The sequence below is a fragment of the Fopius arisanus genome, unplaced genomic scaffold (assembly GCF_000806365.1).
Source record: "Fopius arisanus strain USDA-PBARC FA_bdor unplaced genomic scaffold, ASM80636v1 scaffold00108, whole genome shotgun sequence".
NCBI classification, from domain to species: domain Eukaryota; kingdom Metazoa; phylum Arthropoda; class Insecta; order Hymenoptera; family Braconidae; genus Fopius; species Fopius arisanus.
The window spans coordinates 102,303-122,801 of NW_011887847.1; the positions used below are offsets into that span (position 1 = coordinate 102,303).

Below are 20,499 nucleotides of genomic sequence, written 5' to 3' on the forward strand. Positions count from 1 at the left end.
TTGCGTGTTGCGCCCTCCCTCTCTTGGGGTGCAGTACTACGATGCCGCTGGGGTCACTCAAACCCCCAGAACTGAGCCTCTACTCTAGTCAATCCTCTTTGACTGGGTTTTAGAGTGAACATCAGAAAAAAAATCAAAAGGAATTTTTTGGAAAACATTCATGTGGCAGCCCTGTCGTGGAGGTTTATTTAAAAATTGGATAGAGGGCGTTCAAAGTGGAATAGAGAGAATTCATAGAGGTGTGCGCCCACACAAAGATGCTTCCGCCATTTTCACGTCTCATCACTAGTCGTCCATAAGCTTTTTTGGCGTTAGGACGTGTGTAAGTTGAGCAAGTGTCACTGACCCTTTTTGGAGTATCGTTTTTAACAACGACGCCCCACCGTACCTGCCGTATTCAATGTGTATGGCGATTCAGGTGAGTGATTTTATTATAAAAAAAATCTTCCAATCCAATTCAATACCAACAGCAAAAGTTTACTTCCGTCCCCCATGCCATTGGACTTGGTGGATTTGATGCTTGATGCTGTACCTGTATAATGGACATTTACAAGGGCTTGTGGAGTACATACCACCGAGTTGCGTGGAATTTTCTTGTCTATATGCTCCTCTCCATTATTTATTTCATTTATTTATTTTTCTTTTTTTTTCCTCCCCTCGGTTTTTTACTCGCTCTCTGTTTGTAACCATAACCATAATCATTCGTCTGTGGCGAAATGGGAAATTTGTCATTCTCATTATCTCCATCGGGTTTTCATGATCCTGTGACGTACGTCTTGGCAGTCTTGGCACGAGTTGGACGGCGAGAGGCTCAACTCCATTTCCTCCAACATACCATCTATAAACATTTTTCAATTCACATACCAATTGCCCCCCCTTTTTTTTTTAAATATCTTAAGCATGACTTAAAAATCAATTTTTAAATACACCTAGCAAAATCTTTGAATGTTTTCAATAATCTTAAATCAAGATAAATCGATAATTACACATGAAAGAATTTTTAATTTGACTTATCTGATTTTGGCGCTTCACTGGCAGTACAAAAATCGGTTGCTGCACGAGGAAAAAAAATATAGGTCGGCTAAATACATTCGAGACAATGAAATACCCAAAATCTCGAGATAAATCATCGACTTTAATTGAATTCCTCGAATAAATTTATCTCAGAGAAGTTCGTTCATCAGTACCTGAGAAAATATTAATGCTCTACTTGTTAGCTCATGACTCACCTCTTTATCGTAACTCATATATTGTCGGAAAAATAAATAACGCACGTACTCTACGTACGAAATGTACAAGAATCATTTTTAAAAAACTTTGGTCGGTGGATCACGTCATTAAATATTATCTTATCATACCTTTTTTAATCCATAATTTGATGATAATTATTATTACGTAAACTCGACCTTGATAGATTTGAATCCAGTGCAGATCTAGAAAAATGAACCGTGGCGCTCACATGAATGTCATCCTACCCCTTGTAGATGAAAAATAAATTATTATTGTCCCCTGGACGATCAAGTGACAGGACCACCTGTCCAGTTATCAGAACAACCGCCGGTTATATTATATTCCAAGCCTCGGATGGAAGTGAATCCTCCTATTATTATCGTATTTTAAATATGGGCAATCTCCAGGTATGCAGCTCGGAGCAGAGCGATAAACTTGAATTAGGAAAAAATAAAGTTCATAATCATTTCCCAAAAACACCAAAAGTACCTATTGACTGTCTAAAGTCAAATAATTTGAAATAATAATTGCCAGTGTTTAAAAAACTCAAAGTGAGCAAAAAAAAAATAGTGAAATTTCATCATAAAGCGAAATAGGAGCGCGTGTCGAGTGATACGAGGAATAGGATGAATAACGTCATAAAGTGGGTGGTGGGTGGTGGGTGATGAGGGATTGGCTGGCTCGTGGCTGACGATGACGTCGACGGAGGCATTTGGTGGGAGTGAGGAGAGGTGGATAAGTAAAGGCAGATTATGGAAAATACGCGACGGGCTTGAAAAGAGAGCTCCAAGTATTGGAAGGGAGAGTAAAATAGTCTCGACATGTTCATGTTCACTGGGATACAGAGCGAGCGACTCTTTACCAACGCTATTTTCATCCGTCTGTAAAGTGCTGGCCCAGATTCTACACGACCGTCAATCCGTGGTCATTGGAAGAGCCACTTCCTCGAGCACTTTGATGAGAATTTTTTACCGTCTCGGTATCCTTTACTGAGATTTTCACAAACTGGTGTTGGTGGTGTCGATTAAAATGTGACTTTATTCATGCTCAAGTGGTTATTCCCAACTCAATCCAATCTGATCCCGTATCAATGATATTGAGGTACAAACTCCAAGTGCTTTTTCAATTTTTATTCCCTTGGAATTCACCAAGCCGAGAGCGAAAATCAGTTGACATCGGTGTATATTATATTTATATTGAACGTGATTCGTTACAAGATGCAACTAGCTATTACCCGAGGGCCTTCAGCCAGTGAGTTACATGCGTTTGTTTATAATATAATTTTTTTGTGCTTGATAAACATGTATATGAGGATTTTTTCTAGTTTTAATCGCTGAATTTTTGCATATTATTTGGTGTGCTGAAAATGAGCCATCGGTAATCGTGATTTGATGAATATCACTGGTGTATTTTTGGCTCTATCGTTGAGTTCGGGCCACCGATATTTCATCATTTTCATTTTTAGTTATTCCAGTTATCCAGTAGCTAAATGAAAAAATATTAAATTCAATTTTTTTATTAGGTATTGATTGATAGGAAACCTATCGACTTAATAATTCTCAATATTGCAACTGTTTGTGTGCGAATTGTCACTGAGAATGTCGCGTTCAGTTAGTCTTGTTAACAATTGAATAAACGGAGGACAGTGAATAGTTTATCCATCAATACAGAGTCTGGAAATAATTCTGCAGTTATGGCATGCATGTGGTAATTTGTCTGAAGACCCAGGATAAACTCACGAGCGCGCAATAGATCTTTTTAAATTATATTTAAACGCCCTTGAGACATGATCGAGGCAATTTTTTTTTTCCTTCGAATGAATTTTTTTTCCCCTCGCTTTATCATGGATACGTGAAATAAAAAAAAAATATTGCAACCAGGGACAATATACGAAATTAGAATATTACGCTGTTGGTCGACGTCTCAAGGTTATTTGTTGGTTTTATTTATAAATTTTTAAGCTTCCCCCCTTACCCGGTATACATTTGAACGCACGTGACTTCTGCGTAGAACTCCATAATGCAGAGGTTTTAAATAATCAGCGGTCAACAATTGCGCTCGCAATGACATTCCGGTGTCATCAGTCGCTAGAAAATTATTGATCCCTCATCGGATTATTTTTTCAAATGAAATTTGAAACAATGATCATTTGCCAGTATTAAGATGTGGCTTATATTGACAGATAAATGATTGAAAACTTGTCGAGGCTATTTGCATGATAATTAGTTATAACGACAGGGTGATGATTTTTTTTTTTTAGTTTCCTGGTGAGTGCATCCTCACATACATGGAGTTTCAGCTGGACAGCGCCGAGTACTGCCAGGCTCAACACAAATAGAGAGAGACAAGACGTACGTTTCAATATTGAATAAATTATCTTTTTAAAATAAATCGAGAGAATAAAGGGGCAGTAACTGTGCCAGGACGTAGTCATTGAAACGAAAATATATACGTTATATTTGTAGAAATTGAAACAATCTAGTATTCATCGATACAGAACGATAGATTATTCAGCTAGTCATCAGGAAAACTCATTAGCGAAGAATTTTTAATCAACATTACCATGTTCAGGCATCGTAGTCATTGAGTGCATCTTGGTGGGGATTACCCAGCGCCAAATAGGTAAGCTCTACCACAGAGCATCACACCAGTGCATTTGCATCAATCAATTATCTCTTGTATTTGCAGATAATCTTCCGAAAAAAAGGCATATCACGCATCTTTCGCGGCTGAATCAACTTCTAGCGAGATTCTCTGTGTAAAAAGGTCATTACCCTCTGTCCTGGGGAGGATAATAGTGAAATGAAGAACCTCACAATAAGACTGACACCTATGGGCTAAATCTTCACTGGAAATTCAGTTGTATTTCTTAATTATTAGTTTTTCATTTTCTCCTTGTTTTTTTTTTCTTCTTTTTGTAATTTATTTGGACTCGTAGCCTCGCACAGCTCGAATTAACAAGATATGAGTTGTTGATTTGATTGGTTATTGGAGAGAAGAGAGTTGAAATTTATTTAAATCCCGTGCAATTGTATGAAGATATGAGCAACATGCGGGTGAAGGATATCAGGCCGGCTCCAGCCGAAATTGAATACAAAAATATGAAATTCCTCATTACCGATCGACCCAGTGATCAAACTATCCACGCTTTCATCCAAGTAAGTATTTTTGTCTATCTTATTTACAATTATTCCATTGTTTGATTTTTATACTAGTGGTGAACAATGATTGTTCAATTGTAGGAATTGAAGAAGCACAATGTCATGGAAGTGGTGAGAGTTTGCGAGCCGACGTATAAAGTCGAGGAGCTCAAGTCCGAGGGAATAAACGTTCTTGATCTCGTCTTCGATGATGGAACATTTCCACCCAACGAGGTGCGTATCAATTGAAATAATAAATAATAAATAATAAATGGATTTTCTCATTTTTCATGTTTATTTATTTACGACATAAAAATTTCCCAGTAGAATGTCAAGTAAAACTTAAATGAATAAATATTTAGGTGATCGACGAATGGTTTGAGCTACTGAAGAACAGATTCCGGGAAACACCTGAGGCATGTGTAGCAGTGCACTGTGTCGCTGGACTCGGCAGAGCCCCTGTCCTCGTCGCCCTTGCACTCATTGAATTAGGACTAAAATACGAAGACGCTGTAGCCCTCATCAGAGAGTGAGTTTCCATGTTCATTTAAATAATTACACATAATTTCACCATTCGACTAACTCACTCGAATTAATCTGTCACAAACTCGGTCAAAACCAAAAATGGGAGAAAAAAAAAATTTCATCTCTAGCCCGACTGCTCGATGTATGACTACTGGCCGAAAAACGTGTTTTTTTTTTCGAAAATATTCCATCCAATAACCGTCGATTCTCGAATCTCTTCAGGATTTCTATATATTCCTTAAAAATTGATAAAAATATAAAAAAACCATTATCAACGTCATTGGAAATATCAAGTTGATTATTCTGTTCTCTGTGCTTTCCCAGGAAACGACGTGGCGCCATAAACGCCAAACAATTGGGCTATTTGGAAAAATATCGTCCGAAATCTCGATTGAAGCTCAAGAACGGACAAAAAAATTCGTGCTGCGTCCAGTAGAGTGAATGGAGAATTTCTTAGTTATGATTTTTTTTTCTTTCATTTTCGTCAGTGCAACTTATTGATTTTTGTTTATACCTTATTTCACGAATTTTCGCACGACTATGACGAAAAGTGACATATTGTACCAATTATATTATAAAAATAATGGCCTATCAGTGGAAATGCAAGAGTGGGCTTTGCCGAATTGTCATTAATGTTACTTCCCCTCCAATCCTTTAATTTATGGAGTTATTAAGGGTGAGGACTGCCTCCCACTAATGATTGACTGAAATTTACAATTGTACATTACGTTTCCAATGCGATTTATACATTTCTTTTTATACTCTACCATCGGTGCCATCGGTGGGCTAGGGGCCAATCATGTGTACCTATGGTCCAATAATTTTTAGTACTGTGCGACCACATTATATATCAATATATATGTATCGATATGCGTATTCAATTATCCGTTTTGGTTTTTTAAATTTGTAAATTTCTTTTGGCAATGGGCGAGTTGTGGGAAATTTTTATGGTCTTGCCGAGTTTGTTTCTTCAATTTTTCTTAAGATCCTGGGACATTTATCAGTTAAATCACCCGAGGAGTGAAGGAGGACGAGGTAAAGTTAAAGTACAGTACTTTATCGGGTGGAATTTGACAATAGACCAGTGGAGGAAATTCACGCAATTCGTCTCCGATGGGACGTTTATGAAGTTGAGTTCCTGCACTTGTATCATTTAATGAGAAAATTCAACGTTAATTCATTGACATTCTGTTGAATTAATTATGAATTACTATCGAAATTCTGATGCGTTGAAATTATTGAGAATAGATTTGATAAGTGTAGACAGAAGAGTTGCATAATTTTGGAGGTTAACTTGGGCAAGAAAAAACTTGAACAAAAAATTATAATATAAATAAATAAATTTTCCACAGGGTTTCAATAGAATTAAATTGGGTAAATGCTCGGTTTCTCAACTAAATTTTTTCATACCCGTGTCTTCATTTCCGTGCAATCATCACCAAAAATGACATTTGAAATAATATATTACGTAGCTTCTAAGTAACATTTGTTAAGAAATTCTCAGGTGTAAAATAGTATTCGTGAGGTGTGCATTCATTGTCTCTGATATGAAATTGATAAATGGAAAATTTAATTTGGCGCCAAGTTGCATTTCCAGTGATAGGCAGGATTGATGGATGTACTTCTATTATTATTCACGTGCGAAAAAATTGAATGGAAAATAAAGGATGAGTAGCCAAGTGGTAAAGTGAGACTATTCCAATGAAGATCTCTTAATTATCATAAATAAAGAAGCAAGGCCTTTTGATATCTTTTGATCTTAAAATTATATGTTTTCAAATTCGACTTTTTTCGCTTTACTACTTGACTGCTATTATAATCCTTCGATAGAGAATGTAAAAACCATGAGCTGAACCATGGGAAAGCATTTTCTGTTCAATTCGCTCGTTCGTATTGTGAGGCCTGACTTCTAAATTAATTCGAATGAAAAGAACAGAAATATCTCAATATAATGTGTGTAATCTGCGAGGTGATGCACTCCAAAGTTCTTTCATTTTAATCGTAGCGCAATGGCAATTTTATGAGGACTCGCATGTAATTGATGAATAAAGGAACTCAATTTTTTTCACTCCGTCGTCTCTAATGAAGATACATGAGTATTCTTTTATTGCCTGTATACCTGATTAAATGAACTAGAAGATCAACTAGCAAGTTTTTATATAAAATTGTCAGTGACGCTGTGCGCCACACTAGACTGTGTTCAAAACTATTGACAGACGAAGATGAAGGATCGATTACGAGAATGAGCGATATCGCACGCCATACAACACATCACTAGCAAAGCCATATAAAGTCAGATAATTTCAATTTTTACATTTTTCTCTTTACTTTATTTTTTTTAATACCCAGTGATGGGAACGAAAAAATAATACCCATCATTTTTATATTACATAAATCGATCATTATGAAAAATATTAAATACGACTTATCTGACTTTACCACTTCGCTATTGAAATAAATCGGTTGATATTTGCGTCATTTGATTTTATGTCGATCCAATGTGAATGTACTCTTTCACGTGAATATTCATGATTACGGTGGTAATATCGATATTGTCGCTAATATTATACTAACGATGACAACAATAATAAATAATGATGATAATAATCGTAATAAATGATAATTGATGATGATTAATTTGCGTTTTATCACCTAGTCAATAAATCCGACAATCAATTAACTCATCCCCGCTCCAACACCCATCCCTCCACGATAACTCACAAGAATTTCCCGGCAATATATTCTAGCTGAATATTTTCGAGAATATTCTAATGAGGATATGAAAATTATTTTTTCTGGGAGAAAAACATCATCATTTCGAAATTAACGAAATTAACGAAATGACTTTTAATAGCAAAGAATATTACATTGAAAGCATGGGTATTTCACATGAACATGTCATCATAACCAGGGGGTGGAAGTTCGTGATCGTTGTCTGGATTCCTGGGACGAAATCTTGGTTGGACTAGGTCGGGTGGACCAAAAGGGTCGAACCTGGCGTCTGGCAGAATGGCGCCTCTGGAATAATAATAGTATAAGGATCCCGATTGAATCGAGTGGTGGGTTAAAAAATCTCACGGTGGAAGCCTGCCGGGTCCTCCTATGCCACCAGGGCGTGGTCCCAGGGGATTTGGCAGGCCAGGATTAGGTCGACGAAATGGATCGAAGATCATTCCACCTCCTCGAGGGCCAATGCCTGCCAGTGGATCGACATCGTTCCTCCCGACACCCCTCACGTCTCCCTCAGGCCTTGAAACAAAAATAAATAACACGTTTTTAAAAACGATTTTTCCCCTGCTAAATTAATTAGAAGAAGAAACCGACAGTGGAGTCCACACCGGTTTCCAGGTGTATTTTCTTTACCAGGGTGGTCTTGGCACTGGATCTACTCGGAGAGGATCATCCGGCGGCGACCTCCTCGATCTCTCCTCATGGGATCGCGACGCCGTTGTCGTCTGGGTAGATATTTCCCTAGCATTTCCTGGGTAAACCGGGGCCAGCAGTTCTCCCTGGAGTTTTTGCATCACCTCCTGGTGATGTGGAATTGATAACGAGAGGGCTCCATGGAGCTCTGATACTGTTCCATTCACTGAGAATTTCACTGTCGACAGACAATTATCTGCAATTCGCTAAAAATCAAATCGGCTAATATGTGTCCATGATTATTTATGAATTATTTTATATTTTTCGACTGGAACAGAAAAATACCAGGAAATTGAGGAGCAGATCAGAGTCTGATTTTCGTCCGAGGAGAATATATAGCTTTGCTTCTCTGAGGTATCTCAGGGAGTAATGATTGCTTTGACTCCATTCCTCAGGAAGCAGCTCCACTCCTTTTTCATTTGGATTGAAGGTTTTCTGAACATATTAATAATAAAGTTACGCAGGCATTTTCTCATGGAGAAAACACTCTCATTTCTATAACTCATGGGAAATCCAATGTTGTCATCAGGTGAAAATGGAAAAGGGGATTACTCACCGAATCACCTAGCCCAATACACCGAAAGCCATTCTTAACGAGAAACCAGTGAGCGAACAAAATGATAACGTCTTCCTTCTTGTGCACTTGCTCCTCCACCAATTTGCTCAATATTTCGAAGCCGAAATAATCATTTGACTCAGCCATTTATTCAGGCATTTGCGTATTGTCATGAATGGTAAGGAAATATTTTGCGATGTGAAAATTGGGTGACTGCTGAGTAATTACCAAAGAGCATTGACTAAAGTAGAGGATCAGATCTGGGGGTTTGAGTGACCCCACCGGCATTGTAGTACCTCACCCGAGGAGAGAGAGGGCGCAGCATGCTCCCTTGATACATTTTTAAAATTCGAAATTTTCGAAAAAATATCGGGGGAGCATGACAATCGAGGAGGTATTCACTGGATTTCTAAAATTCGACATTTTCAAAAAAATATCAGGGGAGCATGAGATTCGAGAAGGTATTCACTGAAATTGAAAAATTCGAAATTTTAAAAAAAGTATCAGGGGAGCATGAGCATCAAGGAGGTATTCACTGGATTTTAAAAATTTGAAATTTTCGAAAAAATATCAGGGGAGCATGAGAATCGAGAAGGTGTGAATGTGTGAATGTTGGGATCTTCATATCTTCAAATATTGACATTGTAAAGGTCAAGAGTGAGAATTGCAACATCAATAGAATCATTCCCCCACTTCCCAAAGACTAATATAAAACGAGACTCGCGTTGTGCTTAAACATTTGTTGTATAAACTCCAGTTATCATGACTAAATACGTGAATTTCGGTGTATTCATAGTGGTATTGATAGCTGCTTATATATCCCCTGCTGAAGGAGGTATTTATATTAATCATAATTGAAATTGAACGGCTATTTTTATTGGTCGGTGAGGAAGGGGATGGCCACGCTTATCTCTCTTCCCTTTCTTTAAGACTGCGACAAAAGTAAATGCAAAGGACCATTACGATTCTACGAGGATGTAGCATGTACTCCGGTGTATAAAAAAGAAAGTGATTGTTGTCCCTACAAATACAACTGTGATCATCTGAAAGGAAGATCAATAAACAAATGCTATGCCAACGGACACGAGTATAATCTTCAGGAACCTCTCAGGAAAGAAGATTCGAAGCCCTGCGATGTTGGTTGCTTTTGTAATCAAAATACGGGCGTGTAGGTGTTCTTTTGAAATTAATACATATATATCACATATAATTACTAGGATATATATTTTTTATGGGGTCTATAAATAAATTTTTTCTCTACTTAATTCTTGCAAAAAAGGCAATTGACAATTGACATTACTTTCTAGTGCTGGTTTCACTTGTGCTATTGTCGATTGCTTCACTCGGCATCTTCCAAATTGCTATAATCCCAGAAATGCCACCGAGTGCTGTCCAAGGGCTCCAGTTTGTCGTGAGTGTGAAAATATTTAATAAGCATTTTTTTCGACGCCAATTTTCAGTGAATACCTCGAGATTGAAAGCACACAGCGATCTTTTAGCAGAACCATTTTTTATAAAAAAAAAAATGAGATTTGCAAAAGAGTTATCTATGAAAATATCGTTATCTTCGTTCGATTTCGATATATTGGCTAAAACTGATCTCGAATAAATGGATTTATCGTAGTTTATGACTTTGCAACAATATTATAGTGGTGGGATGTGATAAGGTCAGATAATGGGGTGAGAGAATTTTTTTAGCTGAGAAGCCCGAGGATTGGCCGACCTGTGTTGTTGATGGAAAAACCTACAGAGCACCTGAATATTTTTCACCAGCTGCAGAGCCGCAAAAACATTGTTATTGCGGTGCTGGATACAGAGGTCAAAACGTCGAACCCTTCTGCAGAGTGAAAATTTCTGCCGAATGTGGAATTGAACTCCGTCACTCCGAAGAAGTTCACAATAATTATCCACCAGTTTATTACAGCTCTCAGTCCCCCCAGACTGACTGTCCAGTCGCATACAGATATCGTAAGTCGATTTTAAATTAAGATGCTTCAGTTTTTTTTTCAGTGGAATTATTTTCGATTGATTATAACAGAGAATAGGAAAGATAAAGTCATCAGATCGGAAGGAACGCCCGAACCATCGGACTCTGAAGACATGATGTGTAAATTCGGAACCCTCAAGATTCGCCTGGGGGAAGAACTCAACCAGAAAACAAATTATGACTCTGTTTGTGTCAAATGTATTTGCGAAGTCCCACCGATTCTCACATGTCAACGATTGCCTGACAGTGTATGTGATGTCACCGATCATCCCGATTTTTCAGACATGCAATAAGTCCATTCGAATGATTTATTTATCTCTTTGAGGAAAGCAGATTTTTTTGTCTTCGTCACGATTCGAAACTTATCGCAGCCTCAATTTCATTTGTGATAATTAATTGGAACATTGTTAACCATACTAAATAAAAAGTTATGCAATTTATATTTGTTTTATTATTTTGGAATAGAGAATTATGCAAGCAGAGCAATCTAAGACCAGAGTTCAACATTTAAATCTCCGCGAATTATGAATGTGGGTTAGTATCACTAATGCATGACCTCTGGTATGAATTTTCCGACCCTTGTATGCAGATGATTATGGAAATAGATATGGATAAGGCGGTGAGATCAACAATAATGAAAATTATGTAGTTTTATGAATTCTTATCAATTAAAATTGGAAATCTCACAGAGAGGAAAATTTCCGGGAATTTATTCAGTCGTTCAGAATTTTTTAGCAGTCAATTAGAGTAAAAATTTCAGAGTTGAAAAAAAATTGAATTTTTTGCACGATTTTTACATAATGTTGAATAATTTTTACTTGAATCCCTCCAACCGGGCCTTAATTACGATAAATATACAATGATAGATTAAAATTTATGGTGACATGTTTTAACTCCCGCTCATGTGGATATGGAAGATGACGGAACGGTCGGTAAGTTACTGGGAGCTAATAAACAATTTAAAAAGAAAGAAATTCCTCATTCTCTCGAAGGATAGAGTGACCAACTCCATTCAGCACCTTTTGAAAATTCCGCCGATTTTTTGATAAAAAAAAAGACCAATTTTTACAATCAATCCAATGTACCAAAAAATAGATTTACATCTCAAAATTCCAATGACGACAAACAATGAAAAATCTCAATTCAGGAGTGGAAAAAAAATAATCATTAATAATTATCTCATTATCTCCATTCATTACTAATTTTATTGTTGCGTGTAATTTTTTGTCGACAAAAGATTGACCAATCGACTGGACCAACTACTGAAAAATGACGGATCGACGATACTGATATCTTTCCGGTGTAATCCACGAATCAAATAAAATGAAATAAAATCCCCGAGTATTGACAAAATGCCCGACAATCAACGCTATCTTCCGTCCGATACGAGTGACATTGCCAAACCCACTCTTGCTTCTCCAGCAATGGCGTAGGCGTACGATCCCACGATAAATTAATTTTTATCACTTCGTGGGTGGCGGATCTTTCTATTGGCTGCCGATCAAGGCACCTCCCACTCAGTGGTGCGCACCCGTATGATCCCGCGTGCGCACCACTCGTGCGACTCTTGCCCCCTCCCCAATCCATTTTTCCCCTTTCCATTCCCATATTTTTCCCATTCCACTGCTAAATCACAGCATTCGTTCCCCAAACTTCCAGTTTCACAATTTTTCGATTTTATATCAGTGGAAATTAATTGAGAATGCCATTAATTCGAGTAGATTCTCCCGACTTGAATCAAGTAGGGACTGTACTTGGTTTCTCGCTCCCAAACATGAAATAATAATGAAATTTAAAACCGTTAACTTTTATCCGATTTTCAATGAATACCGACAAAAATGTATTTTCCCAATTTTACTCCAATTATTCCTTGAAATAAATATATCATTATATTTATTTCAAGTAGATACTCCATTTCTATATCTTCAATTCCATACTTTAATATTTTCGAGGTGTCTATTTTTTCCAGTGATTTTTATTGAACTCTTAAATACGTAAAAAATAAAAAACCGATTTGATTATTAGTAGCGATGAATCGCAGGGTATCCGCGAGGTATACTAAACAAGTCTTGCACGTCTGGTATAGTGTATAGAAGCGAGATAAGGAAGAACAGACAAACAAACCTGACGCAGCAAGAGAGGCAGGAGTTTCAGTCTTGTGGCCACGTGCTTCGTGAGCACACGCCTCGCACCAGCCGGTCGCCAATTTACCGCGCAATTTCGCATCCACGCGACCTCTCATTTTCATAATCATCAATATATTCCCCCCTTCCAGGCCCCTCCACCCACCCGTCAAAGTGATCCAACGGATAGTTTGAGTGACAGTGACAATTTCGTCATCTTGTCATAGCAGATCAATAGCGATTCAATTTATTCGTCAATTTATTCATCAATTTGTTCATTCGGTCGATGGCTAGGCGGGGGGCATCACCCTCCGGGGGAACGACCAGTGCTCGAAGTCGAGGAGTCGATCGCTCGAACGAGTGATATCTTCGGATCAAGTAAATCGCCTTGGATAATTCAGAACCGGTGAGAATTCCATCAGTTTATCTTAAAGAGGTGATCGCTATATTTTTATTATGAAAATCGGAAGTTTTTGCGGTTTTTTGGGTTTGAAAATTTTGATTTTCATGGAGGTAATGGCAAACGTTCGACGACTTGCGGCTGTTCGGAGATTATTGGCATTGAATTTCCGTCGGATTGACACAGTGCTAAATATTCAATCATGCGGTGAAATCGAATGGCAATTATCGGTGATTCGATAATAATTCAATAAGCGCGATCGATCCACGATATTTATTCTCGTCAAATTTGAGGCTCGCTGCAGAATTGGATTTATACTTGATTAATTGAGCTACGAGTCTCTTCGATATTCACATTCTCCTATAATTTTTTATGTCTCGATATTAATATCGATAATTGTGGATTATTAATAATCTGTAATAAAGGTGATCCGTGGTATTTATAAATATTTAAAGAGGGGATTGAATTTTGTTATTTAGTCATGATTCTAGGATGATTTTTTAAGAATTGTAAAATGTAGATAAGCACCAGGTGACAGGACAATGATAATCGCAGTTGCTTGTGGCATTGGAGATGGTGGACGGTAGTCCAAGTGACCGATAACACGGATGTCCGGATGGACGTGGGAGAATCGTCGAATGCCGCGGGATTGGCGAGGACAGGACCAGCGGTTTTCGGGCCGGCCTCAGGTATCCGGGAATATGCAGTCGAGACCGTGACAACACCAGAAGGAAACACCACCACAAGCTTGCACGGTAGCACCGGCTGGTGGTCACCAGCTCCAACGATTGTCACGAGCCACGCAAACACCGACGTGGCAAGTACATAATTTTCACATATAATCATATGTATCTAAAAAAAATGCGGAAAGCTGCGGACAATAGAAAATATCTGGAAATTCCGGAACTTGAGAGTTGTTTTACCAGTGACTTATCAAAAATAATAAATCCCTTTCCAACTGTTTGACATTGCAAATTGGCACACAAGCGAGTCATCAATCTGAAACAAAAGCCAAAGTTGTCTGATAAACATTAATAGGTCCGAATAAATAAGAGACTCTGACTTCCATGATGCTGACATTTACCGTTCCATCATGTACATCACGTTATGTTTGTCATGAATTATATGCCTGGCTGAGGCCGCCTCCCCGCGTCATTTTATGGAATAATAATTCACGCTGATAATGAGGCATAACTACGACGATGATTACAATTGTTGAATTCCTGTTGTAGAAGCGAATTGAATATCCCGCATGAAAAATCAACTCCATTTGTTCATGAGATTCTCCATCATCAGTCCCATCCTCGCCCATTCAATTATCCCAAATAATCCTTCAGTCCTCATTTTCTCATCACCCCGATGCCCCGATAATAATCCTCACAATCAATTCCTGTGAATCCTCCGATTTTATTCCAGATGAATCAGTTATGCAGAGTGTGCGGTGAGCCAGCAGCAGGTTTCCACTTCGGTGCATTCACGTGCGAGGGTTGTAAGGTGAGTTACATTCGCTGTTCAACTAATCAATAGTCGTTGAATAATTCATCGATAACTTCATTTGTGAATCTCAATAACTCGTAGATTTATAGCACCCCTCACTGAACAAGTCACCAATCCCGATACTCCTGAAGCTTCATTCCCCAGAATAAGTGCAGAACATGTGAAATAGTCACCTGAAACGACCTTAATACCACACAATTGCGTAAACCCAAGTACACGAGCGATATTTCACATTAAAGTGTTACAATCACCAACAGCTGTTCACCCAATGACAATAAGACCTTCTTATGTTGACCAGTCGTTCTTCGGACGGACGTACAACAATCTCGGCAGCATATCAGGCTGCAAGAATGGTGGTGTGTGCGTCATCAACAAGAAAAATCGAACGGCGTGCAAAGCGTGCAGATTGCGGAAGTGCCTGATGGTGGGAATGTCAAAGTCCGGTTCAAGATACGGCAGAAGATCCAATTGGTTCAAGATTCACTGTCTGCTGCAGGAGCAGTCCCATCAGGCTCAGCAAGCCCTTCTCAAGAACTCGAGTGAGTCTAATTCGGACAAAGTCCTGGACGCAGCTAACAACAACAACAGCAATTCAGCAGCTGCATCCGGTATTACTTCAGGAATCAATCAGAGCAGATTGTCCAAGGAGGAGTTGGCAGATCATTCACCAATGCCTCCGATAATGCGATCAGAGCTTCTGCCTCACGGTCTTCTGGTGCCTGATGCTAGTAGATTTCCCATGTGGCGACTTCCGCCGTTCTTTCATCCAACTCTCAATCACATGCAGTTCCTCAGCACCCCTTGCTTTCCATTTCCACAGAGATTGGTCGTTCCTTATGTCAATCAAGTGGAACCCCAGATATCCGTCACCAGTTTGTCCATTTCATCGAGTGAGAGCACTTCGCTGCGGTCGACACCGTCACCTAAAGCGGATCCGGACAAATCGTGTGATGATAATATTGCGGACAAATGCACAGCTTTCTTCCAGAGTTTTGGCCCGGAGCAGGAGGAGCCGATGGATCTCAGCAAGAAGACAAGCGATGCTGAGGACGTCGGGGATGATTCCTGTCCGAGTGGTGAGATTGGTGATGACGATCCAACGGATAGTGAAAGCAATGATAGAGTGGTTGATACCCCTTCCCTGTTGGATCTCAGTTGGAAGACATGACAGTGGACAGTCGTTTTTTTAGAAAAACAAGGCTGATGTACTTGGAGATCTCCAGGATATAGTGAAGTGTGAGAAAAATCATCGAGTTAAGCCCAGTTTTTCAAACAAGGACAATCCCAGAGAATTAGTTTCGCTAGATTGTGGTGCCCTTCAGAGGATTTAGGGCGTTCTTTTTCAAATCGTTGGAAAGGATGAGTTGAATATGTATAATATGTAATCACTAATCCCGCGCTTGCACCAAATCCATCACCCCGATTAATTCCCAGGTGAAGCTGCAAGCACAAGGTCAGTAAAACGAGAATTATCCTCGGTAAAAGATATGTATGTAAATATTTATAGTATTTCCACAGAAATAAATGACCGTAACTCAAACATTTCGTGGAGTTATTTAACCGTAAAAATAATTCCACCCATCAAATAGTGGAGAGAGCACTTCGGCATTCTGAGGCTAGTCTCTTCATCCATACGTATCTGTGAAGAAGAAATTCAATCCTCCGCATTACCCTACTTCGTGAAAAAAAAAAAAAAAAAACGAGTGAAGACCTCGTGGAATATTTGTCTCCATCTCGATCCTCATACCCCGTGCTCGGAGTCACGAGTTCCCTGTGTCAATATTACCTTTTGGGTGTAAGATCGGAGTCTCGCTATAGGTCTATATCGTGGTACTTGACTAGGAGGGGCATTCAAGATACTTAAACATCAGGTTCATACACATTTGAGCGCCTACGTGAGTCATACGTACAAACATTTGAAATAAAAAATTTATAAAACTGCACATTCCCGGTATCAATGATTTTCTGGGATTGCCCGACATTCAAACGATTGAAAATCTCAATTATCAACTCGTCAACTTCGCCCTGTAAAAATAATATCACATAAACAAATCTATTTGACAATTGAAATGGCATGCAATCATCAAATCAGTCCCTAAACAATTTCGACAAGTTGCCAGCGACAGAGATCCAGTAGCTTCCCCGGAATATCGATTTACCCGAAGAAATCCCCCTGAATATCCCCTTACAGAGGTGCAGTTCCATGTTCCTCGGATAAAAAAAAAAAGAGAAGAAGTATGTGAATAAAAAGTTAACAGCCAAAATGAAGAAAAGGAGAAGCTCATGAAAAGAGGGAGTTGAATTGAAAAGGATAGAAGCGTTGAAGGCGATTTGTTTTGTGGGCGAATAAACGCGGCTGCCGTTCGAACAATAATTCTCCCAACGGATAAGATCGACATTAAAGCACCCGCGAAACGTTGCTCGAACGGCTGTTATCGTGAATTGAGCGAGAATCCCGAAGGGGTCCCCCACAACAACCACGGTATACCACCATCGGGCATATAGCACCTGTAACTCTTAACCGTCTCCTTCTTTTTCATTCTTTTCCACCCATTTTTATATCTATCTCTCTTATTCTATCTGAAAAACCAAGTATGTGGTTCTGTACCAAGCTGTTCAAGGAGGGTATCAGTTGCTGATCGATTCAACCCGTGGGTGGTCTACCAACCACCAGTTATATGTTCTGTAACCTTACTCGCCCTCTCATCTCTTACCACCACCCTAACTCCCTGTCTCCAATAGACTAACGTTAACTCAATTTTTTTATTCATCCATTCATTGTACCCAGGCAAATAATTAATGACGTCTCATCAGTGATTTTTGGCGAGAGCCGAACACTCCAAAGGCGACAGCGGATAAGTGACGACACGAGTTACGAAAGAGAGACTCGATTGGTCTAATGTCAATTTAATTATCGACAATTTCTTAAAATCAACCACTTGTCACCCAGACCCACTCGATCAATCTGTCTCAAGTCCTCTTACATATGAGATGACGGCGCAAGGAACCAGAGACAAATGACGTACAGAAGTGGTAACCAACCGCCTTCCGGTGATATCGGATCTCGCCGTAAGCATTCATTCTCCTCTTTCCATCATTTTTTTTTTCTCCATTTCCTCCAAGTCTCCCCTTGTTTCATCCTCCTCCTCACTCTGCATGTACCGTGCAACTCGATTCAAACATAACCTACGGAAGATTATTCTCGAGAAGTTGGTCGTGGCGCCCTTCAGCATCGATGCGTGGGCAGAGGATAAAACGCGCGCGATATAAAAAAATAATAAAAAATAAAATCTCGATGAGTCTCTTCCTTCATTGCATCGTGTCCGTTGAGCGGGTGCCTATCGGGTTATTCACTATTTTCTGTCTCACGGTTGGAACTCGTGTCTCCCGTCGTGGATCTCCAGAGAAAAACCCCAGATTTGTGTCCGATTAAATTGTTGAATGCAAATTTCCAGAGTTTCTGGACTCGCTAGCCCAAAAAAATGCTCAAAAAATTATCGGCATAATTTTTTATTTATATACGAGTCTCACATTACTCGGATTAAAACAATCACAAATATTGCAATGATAAGAATAAATGGTGAGACTCGGAGGAGGAGACTATTCCGAGTTGATGGTGGTTTCCGGCAAGATGCGACCTCATGAAATTTAATTGAAAATATAATATGGTGATGATACGGGAAACTAATGAATGTAACCGTCCGAGTGGAGTAATAATTTAGCTGGTGTCCCAAATCCATCTCCACCGATGATAACTCCGGGGTTTGTGATAAAGCCGGTGGGAATTAGCGATGGCTTAGTGGTTAGTAAATCCATTCTTCCATTTGTCGAGGGGGAAAAAATGTCGAGTAATGAACTTCCAGGAAGCTATTTCACCATTTCTCAATTACTTATGGTTGTAATACACGAGACGGTGATTTTCAATGGTTGAAAGTTGGTTTATTTTATTTTCATCAGAAAACCTCTGGGCTCTCGGTCATTGACGCCAAGGACATGCTGGTAAAGTACAACAATGAGATACGACATGAGGTAAGGCACCTTGCTCGTAAGTTAACCAAAGCTATATGAGTAGTTATCCCATAGCACTCGATGGTAAGCGAGTTCTCAACAAGGGAGGTCCCCTTGCTCCGGGTGATGGCTTTCGAGGTGCCTCTACCACCGGCAAATAAAAAATCACAAGAGTTAATCAACCATTCCGTTATGTCAAGAGAGGACAGGATACTTCAGCCTGTCACATACTTTATCCGACTTGATTCAAGTATGCTAAACAATTAGCTGAATTATTCCGTTATCCTTCACTTTCTCCAATTTCTCTGGACAGGAAAAATCACCGAGTCAATTTCCATTTTTTTTCTTATTTACCAGTCGACCACTTGCGCGGATTTTGGATGGAGAAAATGGGGGAAATTGATTGTAGAATATTTTTCAACTATTATTCAATTTTTTTAAATACTGAATTTTCATAATAATATTTTTAACAGAAATTTCAATAATTAGAGATAAGATTCGTGATTTTTCTTTATATCCATTCAAGATTGACCACTCGACTCCAGTCGGAGGTGTCGGTGCATTCCCTATTTTATCCGCTTACGTGACCCCGGGACTGAAATTGAAAAAAAAAAAATAACGTACGGTATGGCAAGGGCCCAATCACAGGTCACAATTCAGTAGGTAATCGGAAAATCACGTGAATATTACCTGTGAATAATACTCTGATGTGCGGATACTCATGCAATCACCTTCTCGGTACGTGATGGTGATTTGTCCCACTGCATCCTCGATTCAAATATTCGACGTGTCCCCAGAAATCGCTATCGATTATGGATTGTCGTGAAAAATTTTCATTTAATTTAATTTCATAAAATTTGCATCCCACACTTGCGGAGAACTCATGAATGCAATCAATAATTGGAGTTTTCTCATTAATTTTCTCTCCAAAACGTGATTTATTCTGCTCTCCGAAATAAAAAAAAAAATCGACAAGAGCGCATTCCCGCAGTGACTCTCGATTGTGAATTTCCCGTTTGCATAGAAACTGAGGCATTACCGATTTCTCGGACCACCGGAGTTGTGAGACTCGTTGAAACTTATCAGCAATTTTCATACGAAAACATTGAAATGTATCATCATTTTCTGTTGGTGTCATGTTCCTCGATATTCGTTATCGATTCATTGACGATCGTAAAGTCGAATAGGTAGATTGACACGTTTCGATATGATATTTGCGAGTGTTCCCAGCAGCTAATCTCGATGATGAACCGCTTTCGACATCAATAAAAAAATAATTGCTTTCCGCATTGAAGGAATTCTCCTTATTGATTGAACAATTTCTATAAATTCCGCATAACATATATAATTTCATTTTTTCTCTGACCCCCATATCCTGAATATTGTTTCAACAATATAAAATTCACCAATAAACAATCATCCCCGATAAATTGACAGAAAAATGACTTTCCACCCTCGGGTGAAAAGTATATATTTTTCGTTTATAAACACGAGGAAAAATGTTTTCCGCATTGGAGAAATCGTGGATCGGTGTTTTCTCGTCATTGATCGATCGGTTTTTTATGGGTAAAAACGGGAATGGCGAGAGCTCACGAGGACGAGATTATCCA

General features: G+C 38.9%; 4 protein-coding genes across 11 annotated transcripts; 3 read left to right on the forward strand and 1 right to left on the reverse strand.

Moving 5' to 3' along the window:
- The first annotated feature begins 253 nt into the window (after positions 1–253).
- On the forward strand, positions 254–6,982 carry PRL-1 (PRL-1 phosphatase). Of its 6 annotated transcripts, none has more exons than XM_011312882.1 (8): positions 254–418; positions 3,491–3,581; positions 3,696–3,852; positions 3,919–3,996; positions 4,270–4,388; positions 4,473–4,604; positions 4,733–4,899; positions 5,220–6,982. In XM_011312882.1, exons 5-8 carry the CDS (start codon positions 4,272–4,274, stop codon positions 5,329–5,331), a joined length of 528 nt encoding a protein of 175 aa, XP_011311184.1. In that variant the 5' UTR covers positions 254–418; positions 3,491–3,581; positions 3,696–3,852; positions 3,919–3,996; positions 4,270–4,271; the 3' UTR covers positions 5,332–6,982. The 6 variants fall into 6 exon arrangements, with proteins under 6 accessions (XP_011311184.1, XP_011311183.1, XP_011311178.1 ...); XM_011312881.1 differs by having other exon boundaries at positions 255–418; positions 3,919–4,092; positions 4,169–4,388; XM_011312876.1 differs by having other exon boundaries at positions 255–418; positions 3,919–4,388.
- A 713-nt stretch (positions 6,983–7,695) lies between these two features.
- Positions 7,696–9,122, reverse strand: PI31 (Proteasome inhibitor 31 kDa). The gene is made up of 5 exons (XM_011312883.1): positions 8,875–9,122; positions 8,604–8,753; positions 8,259–8,524; positions 7,974–8,144; positions 7,696–7,913 (listed from the first exon to the last, which is right to left on the reverse strand). The coding sequence occupies exons 1-5, from the start codon at positions 9,019–9,021 to the stop codon at positions 7,781–7,783; spliced, it is 867 nt and encodes a 288-aa protein (XP_011311185.1). The 5' UTR covers positions 9,022–9,122; the 3' UTR covers positions 7,696–7,780.
- Positions 9,123–9,598: 476 nt separating this feature from the next.
- Positions 9,599–11,301, forward strand: LOC105271366 (uncharacterized). Its single transcript, XM_011312884.1, has 5 exons — positions 9,599–9,709; positions 9,805–10,042; positions 10,182–10,285; positions 10,573–10,842; positions 10,913–11,301. The coding sequence occupies exons 1-5, from the start codon at positions 9,637–9,639 to the stop codon at positions 11,152–11,154; spliced, it is 927 nt and encodes a 308-aa protein (XP_011311186.1). The 5' UTR covers positions 9,599–9,636; the 3' UTR covers positions 11,155–11,301.
- Positions 11,302–12,913: 1,612 nt separating this feature from the next.
- On the forward strand, positions 12,914–16,406 carry LOC105271367 (uncharacterized). 3 transcript variants are annotated; one of them, XM_011312886.1, is made up of 4 exons: positions 12,914–13,390; positions 13,890–14,201; positions 14,801–14,878; positions 15,180–16,406. In XM_011312886.1, exons 2-4 carry the CDS (start codon positions 14,001–14,003, stop codon positions 16,047–16,049), a joined length of 1,149 nt encoding a protein of 382 aa, XP_011311188.1. In that variant the 5' UTR covers positions 12,914–13,390; positions 13,890–14,000; the 3' UTR covers positions 16,050–16,406. The 3 variants fall into 3 exon arrangements, with proteins under 3 accessions (XP_011311188.1, XP_011311187.1, XP_011311189.1); XM_011312885.1 differs by having other exon boundaries at positions 13,905–14,201; XM_011312887.1 differs by having other exon boundaries at positions 13,940–14,201.
- Positions 16,407–20,499: the final 4,093 nt, after the last annotated feature.